At 51.6% G+C, this 12,666-nt stretch overlaps 4 protein-coding genes across 4 annotated transcripts; 2 read left to right on the forward strand and 2 right to left on the reverse strand.

The window, feature by feature from the left end:
• Positions 1 to 74: 74 nt before the first annotated feature.
• On the forward strand, positions 75 to 1,637 carry GCG54_00004012 (uncharacterized protein; the record flags this gene model as incomplete). The annotated part of the gene is made up of 3 exons (XM_045404067.1): positions 75 to 432; positions 501 to 772; positions 834 to 1,637. 3 exons carry the CDS (start codon positions 75 to 77, stop codon positions 1,635 to 1,637), a joined length of 1,434 nt encoding a protein of 477 aa, XP_045257267.1.
• Positions 1,638 to 4,304: 2,667 nt separating this feature from the next.
• On the forward strand, positions 4,305 to 8,033 carry GCG54_00004013 (Calcium-transporting ATPase 2; the record flags this gene model as incomplete). Its single annotated transcript, XM_045404068.1, has 6 exons — positions 4,305 to 4,969; positions 5,019 to 5,410; positions 5,460 to 5,890; positions 5,949 to 7,094; positions 7,171 to 7,386; positions 7,440 to 8,033. 6 exons carry the CDS (start codon positions 4,305 to 4,307, stop codon positions 8,031 to 8,033), a joined length of 3,444 nt encoding a protein of 1,147 aa, XP_045257268.1.
• A 294-nt stretch (positions 8,034 to 8,327) lies between these two features.
• Positions 8,328 to 9,755, reverse strand: GCG54_00004014 (uncharacterized protein; the record flags this gene model as incomplete). Its single annotated transcript, XM_045404069.1, has 1 exon — positions 8,328 to 9,755. One exon carries the CDS (start codon positions 9,753 to 9,755, stop codon positions 8,328 to 8,330), a length of 1,428 nt encoding a protein of 475 aa, XP_045257269.1.
• A 945-nt stretch (positions 9,756 to 10,700) lies between these two features.
• On the reverse strand, positions 10,701 to 12,335 carry GCG54_00004015 (Thiamine pathway transporter THI73; the record flags this gene model as incomplete). The annotated part of the gene is made up of 3 exons (XM_045404070.1): positions 10,701 to 10,985; positions 11,041 to 11,748; positions 11,796 to 12,335. 3 exons carry the CDS (start codon positions 12,333 to 12,335, stop codon positions 10,701 to 10,703), a joined length of 1,533 nt encoding a protein of 510 aa, XP_045257270.1.
• Between the last annotated feature and the right edge of the window lie 331 nt (positions 12,336 to 12,666).

Raw genomic sequence — 12,666 nt, forward strand, 5'->3', positions numbered from 1 at the left:
AACATTTGCGTGGCCGGCCCCTGATTCCAACACACCAATGCCGACTATGAAAAGCGAAGTGCCCGAGGCGGAAAATGCGGCCAATAACGCGTTCGAGAAACGGCTGCGCAACTTGCAAGAGGCGAAAACGGAAGTGCGATGAAGCCCGCCCCGAGTGCGGTCCCTGCATGCGACGTGGTCTTGAGTGTGAAGGGTACACAAAACCCCTCCGGTGGGTGAACGATACCATCAGTATCCATTCCGCGGATGAACCAGAGATCTCGCGGCCTACGGATCGGGGCTTGGATACTAGCAATGTCAACATCCCTGCTTCGTCATCCTACCGCGTTCTCAGCGACCAGCCACAGAGTCGTAGGTTAGACGACGACCATCCGCTTCCGCCGCGTCCAGATGAGGATGGCCTCGACGGGCTGGACAACTTATTCGAAACTTGTACGTTTTCAAATTCTTTTTCTTGAAACCTTTCAAAATGTCGATGTCGCAGACTAACAATCGCTCAGTTTTGAAATCTGGCCTTGGCAAGCTCTACAACGCGGAGACTCAGTCTTGGATCAGGCCTATCTTCGAGGACATGGCATCACAAAGCAAGGCCCTCAGAATAATAGGCATCGCTATCCAGAGCTATGTCGATGATGGGTGCGATGATCTGTCTGTATCTTCCATGGAACGTCTTGACCTTGCCCTCCGAACATTCCGCGCTGAGCTTGCTAGCCAACATGACGACATCAGGGCATCAACTGCCTTTGCCGGATTGATGGTCTGCTCCTTATGTGTAAGTGAAAGTATTCGAAACAGGTAAACTGACTTGAACATTACAATGCTGATGAGCGTAGCTCTTGTTAGCCCGTCCTTTTACGATGTATGTCCAACTTATGGCAAATCTGTACAACTTGGACGCCAAAATGCACTTGCTGGAGCCAGGCCCTGGGCGCGATCTTCCAACGCTTCATATGTTGGAGTCTATGTGCGTCATGGACTTGCCATTATATGTGGTCGGCCGTGCAAGCCCCTCAATCGGGCTTTGGAAGCGCTTCAGAAAGACCCAAGACAGTTGGCCCGGGGGTAGGATTGGCGGAGTCGAGGTTGGTATAGGAATGCCCCGATCTCTTATTGACGTACTGGCCGATATACCGGATGGTCCTCAAGCAAGTGTCGAGTCCAGACTATGGATATGGCCCGGTGAGATCGGCGAATTCATACAGTGTCACTTATGGGACTGTTGGCGGTTCGCAGGGATTCTCGAAATTCGCAGAAGAAAAAGGCTCCAAGACGGACAAGCTCAGCAGGAAACCCAGTTCGCGCCAAATACAGGCGTGATCATGTGCCGGCTGATCTCTGCGATGGACGCTATTCACAAGCATATCCGTTTTGACCTCGACCGCGAAAAGTACTCGCTGATACAGAACGGGATGGTGTTTCCTGTTACAGCAGCCAGCTTAGAGTTTCGCCAGCTGGGCGCCCATCCTGAATGGAAAACCACACTGGAGAGTTTTCGTGAACATTTGTCCAAAAGAGACCCGTTCAACTTTCTGAAGATCATATTTGAGCTGCTTGACGAGGCACAGGCTTCGGGGACAGAGGTCTTCGACATAAATGAAGCAGCACGCAGAAGAGGAGTTGAAGTTGTCTTGTTTTAGAAATGCTATTAGCTAAATAGTCAAACATGTTTAACTGTCAATGAATGCGTAAACGAAAGCTTGACGTCATGAATCTTTTTGTGCGATCGCGTACGTTGGACTATGGTGCAGCCTAAGACTTGTTGGATCGGCAATTGCAGGTCACTCAATGATCTTGGGAGGAGTCTTCGTCAACCTCACCGCCGGGCCGAATAATACCTGACTTCCACAAAAGTTTCTTCTACTTCTTCGATCGTCAGCAGGTCTTTGAAGCAGCAAATTAATCTGCATTACAGGTACACGTCCCATGCAAGACATCTTCACTTGCATTAGAAAGGTGCTGAATGACTTCCAACATTACGAAAACGGCTGGCTCGGAGCCAAAGTATCTTCCGAATGCCTCTAATCGGCAAGATTTCGAGGAAATTTCGTAAGTTGCTGACACGGTCATGGCCTCTGGGGTCATCATGAACACTCTGCGGTCTGTGTGAACTAGTCAAACTGCAAGGTAAGTACAAGCGGATTATGATAATGCCTGGGCTCCTTTTCAACGTCGTCCACCCTCACGCTCGGGCTCAGCATCGACTGCAACGAAGCAATGAAGTTCTTGAGGTCCGTGCTACGAAAACCCTTGAACACGCCTACTATTATGCTATCTTAGAGGATCAAGAAAGTAAATCAACGAACCGCTCGTCAATATCAGGCGCGGATTCATCATTGTTGCGTTGGAAAAGTGGTCAGCGTTGAACTCTAGAAGAATAAGTGGCCCATCAAGCCCCAGTTGAGTGGATGTGTATGGAGCTCTTCTCTCTGACACAAACCGCATGAGGCCTCCTCACGAAAATAAGAGTACCGGAAAATCAAGCGAGACAAGGACTCCAGGTGATCAGCAACAGGGGCCATATTGGTAGCGACCGAGCGTTAATCCCAAGTGTTGGTTTTGGTTCTGTCGCGAAACGTGGAAATAAAACTTGCCATCCAGAAAACCTGACAGTATCCAGCGGTTGGTGTTGGCGATGATGCTGCCAAGTAACAATTCGTGACAGCAGTCCGTCGGCTCGGCGTCGGCCGAAGGAGCTTGCGCCGGTGGCTTCGTCAAAAGACCTAGGTGACAGCACTAATTGCCGACATATTTACAGGGGGTCGTAAGCCCCGGAAAGTACAACATCCGGATGCAAAGCAACGCCGACCGACAGCACAAGTCAAGAGTTGCATTTTGCTCTGCGCAAAGAAACGGTGTCAAGTTTGCTATGTGGCTGGATTTGACGCGTCGAGGGGGCCAATATAGGCTTGGCTTGTGGGAGATAGCATGATCAGCAAGAGAGGGGCTCGCGGCTCGACATGACCGGTCTCGTGCTGGCAGCGGAAACGACATTTCGGTTCAACAGTCAGACTGTTGGACTTCTTGGCTCGGCTGTGTATGTAAGAGATGGTCGCTTCCTGCGCAGAACCACGCCGTCATTCTTGCGCGAGCGAAACATAGCGTCATTATATGGAAACTGAAAACGAAGAAAGGACGGCAAGAGGAAACGACTTTCTGTGGCCAAGAAACAAATGCTACGAGGTTTCGCGTTCTGCTACAAGCCCCAGTCAAAGCGCTGCGTCGGTACCGTACCGTACCGTACCATACCGCGCGGGAGGAGTCCAACAGGAGTTCATGAAGGCCGATGGCGGCGATGGGAGGCGGGAAACACGGTGAGCCGGGTGGAGATACCCCGCTTGAGGTGATTGCGAGTAGGATTTCGCGAATCAAGGGCGACAGGGAAAGATCAAGCGAGGTCGTATCAACCGCACACGTGCGCTGTCTGACCTTCCATTTGAAGCTCCTGATGCGCCGCCAACACCGCAGAAGAATGACTTTCTCACTGCGTCTGTCAAATAGAATTCCAGACCCCTCTTTCGCCTGACTCTTGGCCTGTCGCCGGCCCCAGGCCAGAAGCAAAAAACCTCACTCGTCTGAACCGAGTTTGTCAGCGCTGTCAGAACGGCTAAACCTTCCCCCTATCCTCATGCTCGTCTGATCTTGCCATCATCTCGCTTAATGTTTGCCAGAAAATCCCTCGTCTGCGCCAGACTATGCTCACAAATTTTGCCAATCTCCGGCTCATCTTGCTTTTCTCCCTCGCGTCCACCTTCCCCTCCCTTGAAGCTCTTGGCATCTTCCACATCCCGCTGCTTATGATCATCATTCTGAGCTCCTTGGAATCCTCTCTTAAACTGCCAAGACTGCATCATGTGCTGTCCGTTGGTCTCTGAGGCTGACCTAGACTGCCTCCGGCGGGCCTTCACTCCACACACACCGCAGAATGCCTGCTTGTTTAAGCTTGTCGAGAGCTCCTCGAGCCCCATCCCTGGATACCCGAGCTTATCAGATCGCATCAGAGGCTATCATTTCGTTAATATAATGTCCGTTGAATTGTGGCAGTGCTGAGCCAGCCGGGACCTTTGACCTTTTGCGTTTGCCGCTCTACTGGAGAAGTGGAGAGCTATGTCTCTTCCGGTTGACAAGATGGTGTTGTATGGCCAGTCTGGGAGAAGCTGCAGGAGGGAGCCCGGAGAAAGCTGCCCTCTCTGCAGACGCGCAGAAATATTCATATTGCTTGGCCGCCGCTTCTTCGGCACGCCTTGCTCCAGCTCGACAACACTTTCTCATTTCCACCAGCCCATACATGACTCCAGTAGCTCATGATGGCTGACAACTTTCTCAGCCCCAATCCAAACCCCACACATCCGGACTCCCGTCCGCGGGCCGTCAGCGATGCCGACACCATCACCCCCGACGGGACCAATCCTTTCTTGACCCCGTCCGGCACAACTGCTGCTCCCAGTGCCGCCCCAAGCTTCGTTCTTGAGGATCCAGACTCGGCTCTTCATCCAGACCCCGGAACCGAGCACGACTTTCGCGTTGACAACAATCCCTTCGCGTTTTCTCCTGGTCAGCTGAACAAGCTCTTCAATCCCAAGTCCCTGTCGGCATTCCGAGCTCTTGGCGGTCTCCAGGGAATCGCGCGGGGCATCCAGACCGATGTACGCAGCGGACTCAGTGTTGACGAGACCGGCGTCAAGTCCACAGTCTCGTTCAGCGAGGCCGTCGACTTTGATTCCAAACCCGCGACGCCAACAGAGAGGCACGCGACCGCATCTTCAACACCATTCGCCGATCGCACGCGCGTTTACGGTCGCAATGTCCTCCCACCAAAGAAGGGCAAGTCTATCTGGAGGCTTATGTACATTGAGCTTAGCGAAAAGGTCATCATTCTCTTGACCGTCGCCGGTATCATCTCTCTGGCACTGGGTTTATACGAGACTTTGGGTGTCGAAAGGCCCGCGGGGTCTCCGGCATCGGTTGACTGGTATGTCAATTCTACTGGGTCACATCACTGCAGGCTGACATTCACCTAGGGTAGAAGGCGTGGCCATTTGCGCCGCAGTAATCATCGTCGTCGTCGTCGGTTCCCACAACAATTGGCAGAAAGAACAGGCATTTGTGCGATTGAACACCAAGAAGGACGATCGTCAGGTCAAGGTCATTCGGTCAGGCCGATCTCTCATGATCAATGTGAATGAGATTCTCGTCGGAGAGGTTCTTCATCTTGAGCCGGGAGACATGGTGCCTGCTGATGGTATCCTGATCGAAGGCCAGGACTTGAAGTGTGATGAATCTTCGGCTACTGGCGAATCCGACGTCCTCAAGAAGACCGCCGGAGACCAGGTCATGAAGCTTCTCGACACGCAGCACAACAACCTCGACGACCTCGACCCTTTCATCATTTCTGGCTCCAAGGTGCTTGAGGGTAGGTTCCTTCGGACCATTAGATGTGGAAATGTGCTGATTGGCTCTAGGTATGGGCACGTACGTTTGCACTTCTGTCGGAGTGCACAGCAGCTTCGGCAAGATCATGATGTCTGTTCGCTACGATGTCGAAGCCACTCCCCTGCAAAAGAAGCTGGAAGGTCTTGCGGTTGCCATTGCTAAGTTGGGTGGAGGCGCATCCGCCCTGATGTTCTTCATTCTTCTTTTCCGATTCCTTGCGACTTTACCAGAGGATCACCGATCGCCAGCAGACAAGGCGTCTACTTTCATGGATCTGCTTGTCGTCGCAATTGCGATCATCGCAGTCGCAGTGCCCGAAGGATTGCCGCTGGCCGTCACACTCGCCCTGGCTTTTGCGACCACTAAGCTACTGAAGGAGAACAACCTCGTCCGAGTGCTACGCGCCTGTGAGACTATGGGCAACGCAACAACCATTTGCTCAGACAAGACGGGAACGCTGGTGAGATCTGCAACAAGATCAAAATCTGCAAGGCGCACGCTTACTGATTTGGCCACAGACAACGAACAAGATGACAGTGGTGGCCGGAACGTTCTCAACGACAAGCTTCACAGCTCTGGCGCAATCCGACAGCGAAAAGTCCGCCGATGGCACCGTCCCTGTTTCTACATGGGCCTCATCTGTACCCACGGCAACCAAAGAGCTGATTGTCCAGTCAGTTGCCGTCAACTCGACTGCCTTTGAAGGCCAAGAAGATGGCCAGGCTACTTTCATCGGATCCAAAACTGAAACAGCTCTGTTGTCTCTGGCCAAGGACCATCTGGGCCTGCAATCGCTGGCAGAGGCTCGCGCCAACGAACATGTTGTGCAGATGTTGCCTTTCGACTCGCGGAGAAAATGCATGGCTGCTGTGATCAAGCTTCGTGACTCCAACAAAGGCTACCGTCTTCTGGTCAAGGGAGCTTCGGAGATCCTGCTCGGATACTGCTCGTCTCAGGCTAACTTGGAAACCTTGAACGAGGAGCCCCTGGACTCGACTCAGCGACAAGCCCTGCAGAACACCATCAACCAATATGCCAGCCGATCATTGAGGACGATTGGCCTTGTCTACAAGGATTACCCCCAATGGCCACCTGCCGGAATGCCTTCGGAGGACGACCATGTCAAGATGGATTCTCTGCTGTCTCTTTCCGATCTCACTTTTCTCGGAATTGTTGGTATTCAGGACCCCATGCGACCGGGCGTACCTGACGCAGTTCGTAAGGCCCAACATGCCGGTGTTACTGTTCGTATGGTCACGGGCGACAACGTCATTACGGCACAGGCTATCGCAACAGAGTGCGGCATCTACACGGGCGGCGACGGCGTGATCATGGAGGGACCTATTTTCCGCAAGCTGTCCGAGGGTGACATGAACGCTATTCTCCCAAAGCTTCAGGTCTTGGCTCGTTCATCCCCGGAGGACAAACGCATTCTCGTCACCAGATTGAAGGCTCTTGGAGAGACGGTAGCGGTGACGGGAGATGGCACGAATGACGCCCCTGCTTTGAAAGCTGCTGATGTCGGGTTTTCAATGGGTATTTCCGGAACCGAAGTCGCCAAGGAGGCATCGGCTATTGTTCTGATGGATGACAACTTCACTTCCATTGTTACGGCTCTCAAATGGGGCCGTGCAGTTAACGATGCTGTGCAGAAGTTTCTCCAGGTAAGCAATCTTGCCTCACTTGTTATCCGAGGACATTTGACTCGACCAGATTGACTAATTCCTCACTTTTGCACAGTTTCAAATCACTGTCAACATCACGGCGGTCATGCTTGCTTTCATCACAGCCATGTACGACGACCATATGGAGCCTGTACTTAAAGCCGTCCAGCTGCTTTGGGTCAATCTGATCATGGATACCTTTGCTGCCCTCGCGCTTGCAACCGATCCTCCGACCGAGAAGATTCTTGATCGGCCTCCTCAACCCAAGAGTGCTCCTCTGATCACCATTAACGTGAGTTGTCCCTGAACTGGCACATGAGTTTGCACTGACAACCTTGGCTACAGATGTGGAAGATGATTATTGGTCAAGCGATTTTCCAGCTCGTCATCACTATCACGCTGTACTTTGCTGGTCCAGAGATTCTCAACTACGACCGTAACAGTGAAGACGAGATGCTGCAACTCGATACGATCATTTTCAACACTTTCGTTTGGATGCAGATTTTCAACGAATTCAATAACCGTCGCCTGGATAACAAGTTCAACGTCCTAGAAGGTGTTCATCGCAACCAGTTCTTCATCTTCATCAATCTTTTGATGGTTGGTCTGCAAGTTGGCATCGTCTTCGTTGGTGGCCGTGTGTTCGAGATCAAAGAGGGAGGTCTCAATGGAAGCCAGTGGGCTATTTGCCTCGTTGTCGCCTTCATGTCCATGCCTTGGGGAGTTGTCGTACGCATTTTCCCCGATATTTGGTTCGAGAAGGCGGCCAAGTTCGTCGGGAGGCCCTTCGTCATCGTCTACAGAATTCTGGGAAAGGGCTTCTCAGCGATTGGAAGGCTCTTCAGGCGCAAGCCTAAGGCGAAGGATACCGAAAGCACCGACATACCTGCAACTGTGGTGATCGCTCCACCAGAGGAGAAGGGCCAGGAAAGGGGATAAAGAGAGGAAGACAAAGTGTTTAGGCAAGGTGCATGTTTGCTCATGATTGCATGTTTCCGGCACAAGTATGCGAGGGGTTCTTCTTCTTTCAGACTGCATCGCGGTGTGGCCGATGAGGTTGCGATTCTAACGTCAATCGAGAGTTATGATTCGGGAATGGCTTACAAAAAAGGTGTACATTAGGGAATTCCATCTGTCGTTACTTATTTCAATCATTAAGAATTATGTAATATTATGTTGGTCTACGTCTTATAACATTTCTTGTGGCGTTTTCGCTAGAACTGTCAAAACAGTTCAGCATTCTGTCATAGAACCTCCACAGCCAGCCTTCAGTGATAATCGTAGCATGCTCCCCAGAATCTCAGACAAGTATCGTTGGCGGTAATCGAAGTGCTTCGGGCCCTCCTGCTTGATCGTTTCGTTTGCGATTTCGATCATGGTTGGATGGATCTCTTTTGGCGTTTCCAACAGACGCTCTGTGTCTATCGTGACATCTGTTAATTCTTGGCCGACAAAAACAGGAGCGACCACAGCACTTTTCATGAGAGACAGGCAGAAATGTTCCAGAAGATCATTGGCGACGAGATACGCCGTGACGGCCTCTAGAGACGTTGTGTCGGCCACCAGCTCCTGAAATGGCCGGGATTGGCCTCGAATCTTTCGCCAGGTCATCTCTGCAACCTCGAGTTCGTGAGTGATCGCCTCTTCGGTCAGGTGCAATGAGTCGCCGGCGGATGGTCTATCATAGGCCACATTGCGACGAAGCCACGAGTTGTAAAACATCGATGATAGAATAACTGGGATGAGTACGACGTAGCCTTCCCATCTTGTCGCCGTGACCATGGATGCACCACCACCAATTACGCTACTCACACCACTGACCAAAGTGTAGATGTGAACATTGCGCGTCCGTCGTTCAATAACCTTTAAGGCTCGGCTACTCTGGAGGCGAGGCGACTGGGCCGCGAGTCTTTGGTGCTGAGAAGCTCTGCGGAAGATGTGGGCCGACCACCCAGAGCTAATCAGGCCATAGAGAGCGATTGGGGCATTGCCGAGGTAGCCTGACAAGATGTTGCTTGCAAACCACGCTTGGCGATTCGCCCCTCCAATCGCCATGTATGTGCCGATACTGATGAGAAATGCGCCGAACCCACTGCATATGTCTAGCCCGAAGCGATTCGCGATTTCGCTTCCAAGTTCTCGAAAATTCGTGTCAAGAAGAACGTCGACGTCCAGCGTCGGCTGATTTCGTTGGAGACGCTCCAGCCTTTCTGCGTTCAAAGCAGCCCTCTCGATACGGAGGAAGCATACGTTCTGCCAACTCAAAAGAGTGTCTTTGAGAGCCAGAATTGACACTACCAACGCCAGCGTGCCGCCCAGGGCCATGAAGACGATGGCATATATAGGCACAGGAATCTCGTTCCAGACGTTTGCTGCGAAGTCACCGGCATTGGCGAGTTCGAGAAGACCCATAGTGCTGAGTAGAGTGTTGCGCAGCCGTGAAGATATTCGAGGAATCCATCGCCGGCGGTGTTTCGTCAAATCTGCTTGTGCCGGTGCATAGATAGGGGAACTCGGTACAGGCAGTGTGGTATCCGTTGCGGCCTCGGATTGCTTCTCGGTTCCTCTGGATGCATCTGCTCTAATTGGCTCTTGGTCTTCCAGTCTGGTCGTAACACTTGAGTCGCCAAGCGAGGCGATGTCGGGGGTTGCTGATTCCATCGTGTCCATTGAGTCAAATCGTCGAGCGGGTGCGTAGAACAGAATGAACGGAAGTGCTCCTCACAAGACCCGCAGCAGATATGTAAGAGAGAGAAACAGGAACTTGCAATTGAAGAAACGAAGGACAGAGTAAACACACCGGCTTGTGGAGGTGGGAAAGGGGCTAGAGTGGGTATCGTGACGGCTCACATCTCGGATGTCAGGCAACAGGAAGAACAATTAAAAGCCCCGTGAACCTCCGGACGTGACCACGGGGGAGCTGACATCAAATACTTGGTCAGGCCCAGGCGCTCGGCCCGAAATAATGGGCCTCCTAGTGCCACGCAACTCAAACGACGATCGGAGTTCCAGGACCGGCAAGGTTCAAGCCATCACGGTTATCGGCACGGGAGGCAATATTGTGATCACCCTAAAAATAGGCGTCATAGGGCTGGATCGGTCCACCCCAATCCCACACTGCTTCAAATCCGTCAAGACCGGATCTCGGGACTCCGGGGTAAGGACTGAGCGAATTGCAAAAAAAGTGTTTCACCCTATAAGATGCAGGGGGTCACGGAATCCGCGAGGAAACTTGAGCTCCTTCAAAGCGCGCCCCTTCGCGAGATAGCCCAGACATGCAAGACATGCCGACTGGTTCATGCTTCGAATGAAAAGTATTTTCTTATTGAGCCTCAAACGTGTCGGCTTACAACTGCTGTCGATGCATTGATTTGTCGATTTCGGTGCCAATTTTGAGGTTGGCGATGATGCCGGTGGTATCGAAGATTTATCGTTTAGCAAAGGTCATTCCGGCGACACTCATAACACACGCTCATCGAATTCAATGGGGAAAAAGCACTGGATCGAACGCTTTCAATCACATTTTGACTTATAGCTGCTTCATATGCTCTGGATTTTGTGCTGTCTGGAGAGCGTTGGTATGTTTATTTGCCCATAACACTGAGCTCACAGGGTATACCGAAACTCCTTGTTCAAGCGATCCGTCATATCGCTGAATTCCACGTCCTTGAGATGGGCAAGTTGTCCGATCCGCACGAGATTGTCGCGACGCTTGTTTTCCCAAACATAGTAAAAGCGCAGCATCAGAGTGAAGACCATTGCCAGCCCGCAAGTCACAATGATAGCGGTCTTGGCGGGGATGTATTCCGGTGCAGACTCGGCGGTAAAGGTCAATGGCCCGATAATGTTGCCCACGCAGAAGCAAATTAGAAGAGTGGCATTCATCGTGACCTATATCACAAGATCAGCGTTTCTGCAAGCCACTTGACAATGTGAGAGGGCTGACCTTTTTCGTATGACCGGCATAGTTCGCGCCGACGAGCGAGTACAACAATGGCAAGGTCGCGCCAATGCAATTCGTCATGTAGTTGCCAATCAGTTTCCCGGCTTTATTGTCGGCAGGCAAGAACGCCATGAGAGCTGCTCCAATGACACCAGGGATCAACAGGCAAATGATGTTCAGAGCACGTTGGTTGTATCGCCCCGCAACGTTGGTTGCAGCCAAGATCGAGACGATGCTCACGGCACCAGACGGAATGGATAGAAGTGCGGTTTCCTTGGACGTGTATCCGAAGCCTTTGATGATAGTTGCTTGAAATGAAGACACAGCCCCGTTGGGCACGTTTGACGTGATCGTGATCATTGCAAGCAGGTATGTCTGAGGATCAGCAAAACATTCAATGAATTGCGGCCACTTGAACTGCTTGTTTTCGACACCCGTCTGGTTGGCTCTTAGGCGCTCAATAGCCCAGACCTTTTCCTCAGCAGATAGAAATTTGGCGTTCATCGGATTGTCTGGGAGCACAACAATGACAGTGATACCTACGGCAACAGTGACAAGACCACATATCAGAAACATGATCTGCCAAGAGGTGAAGCTAGATCCATCGTAGTGTTGAAAGCCGAACGATATGAGAGAACCGACAATGACGCCGCCGCCGGTGCCAAGGTACCAGATTCCCATGCGAGGAGGTTGTTCCTGGCGTTTGTACCACTGGAATGATGAGCAAGCCATCGTAATATGTGCAAAGATGGGCTTACCATGGTTGTGATGACGATCAATGAAGGTGCAACTGCGCTCTCGAAAACGCCGAGAAGAACTCTTGTAACGACAAGTCCGGCCCAGTTGTGGCAAGCCGATGTAACTGCCAGCACCGTTCCCCATAGGCAGACCATGATGCCAATGTACTTTGCCGTTGGGTAATGCTGCATTCCCCAAGCGTGAGGGAATTCGAAAGCAAGGTAGCTAACATAGAAGATCATGGCGAGTTGCGAATATTGATCGCCAGAAATGCCAGTATCCTTTTGGAGCCCCATGACGTTGGCATAATTGATCAAAGTTTTGTCGAGATACTGGAGAATGTAGCATGCAAACATGAGCGGCACGATTCGCCAGTCAATCTTACGTTTGAGTCTCCGCTCATCTTCATTAGTCATGGGGTTGACGTCGCCGCATTGTCGCAGGAATTCGAGAGCTGCATCAGCGTTTGACACATCTTTGACCTCGCCCACAATTGTCTCCGGCTGAGCTTCGCGTGAGCTTGCTGACTTTTCGATGTCGAGCTTTTCCTTCGTATCCATCCTGAATATTTACGGGAAAAGCTATGTAATTCTTGCAATACAGCAAACTGGCCAAGGCATGATATTGATTCAAGCTTAAATGTCCGTCTCGACATAGACGAAATATTATAAAGCAACCCCAACCCCGCCTTGATAACAGTTGCTCCATGACGTTCTTGATTCTTGAGATTGGCGCTGGCCATGTGCATCTGCAGAAGACCCCCATAGATAAGTTCAGGGATCGCCAAGGACATTTGGTCCGGACCAATGGGAAGGCTAAGCACTGTTGGCCATACTGCTGCAGGAAGGTGACCGGGGCCGGGGTCGGCATTTGTTATCTACAACTGCGGAA

This window comes from Colletotrichum gloeosporioides (assembly GCF_011800055.1).
Source record: "Colletotrichum gloeosporioides strain Lc1 chromosome Unknown consensus_103, whole genome shotgun sequence".
NCBI lineage: Eukaryota > Fungi > Ascomycota > Sordariomycetes > Glomerellales > Glomerellaceae > Colletotrichum > Colletotrichum gloeosporioides.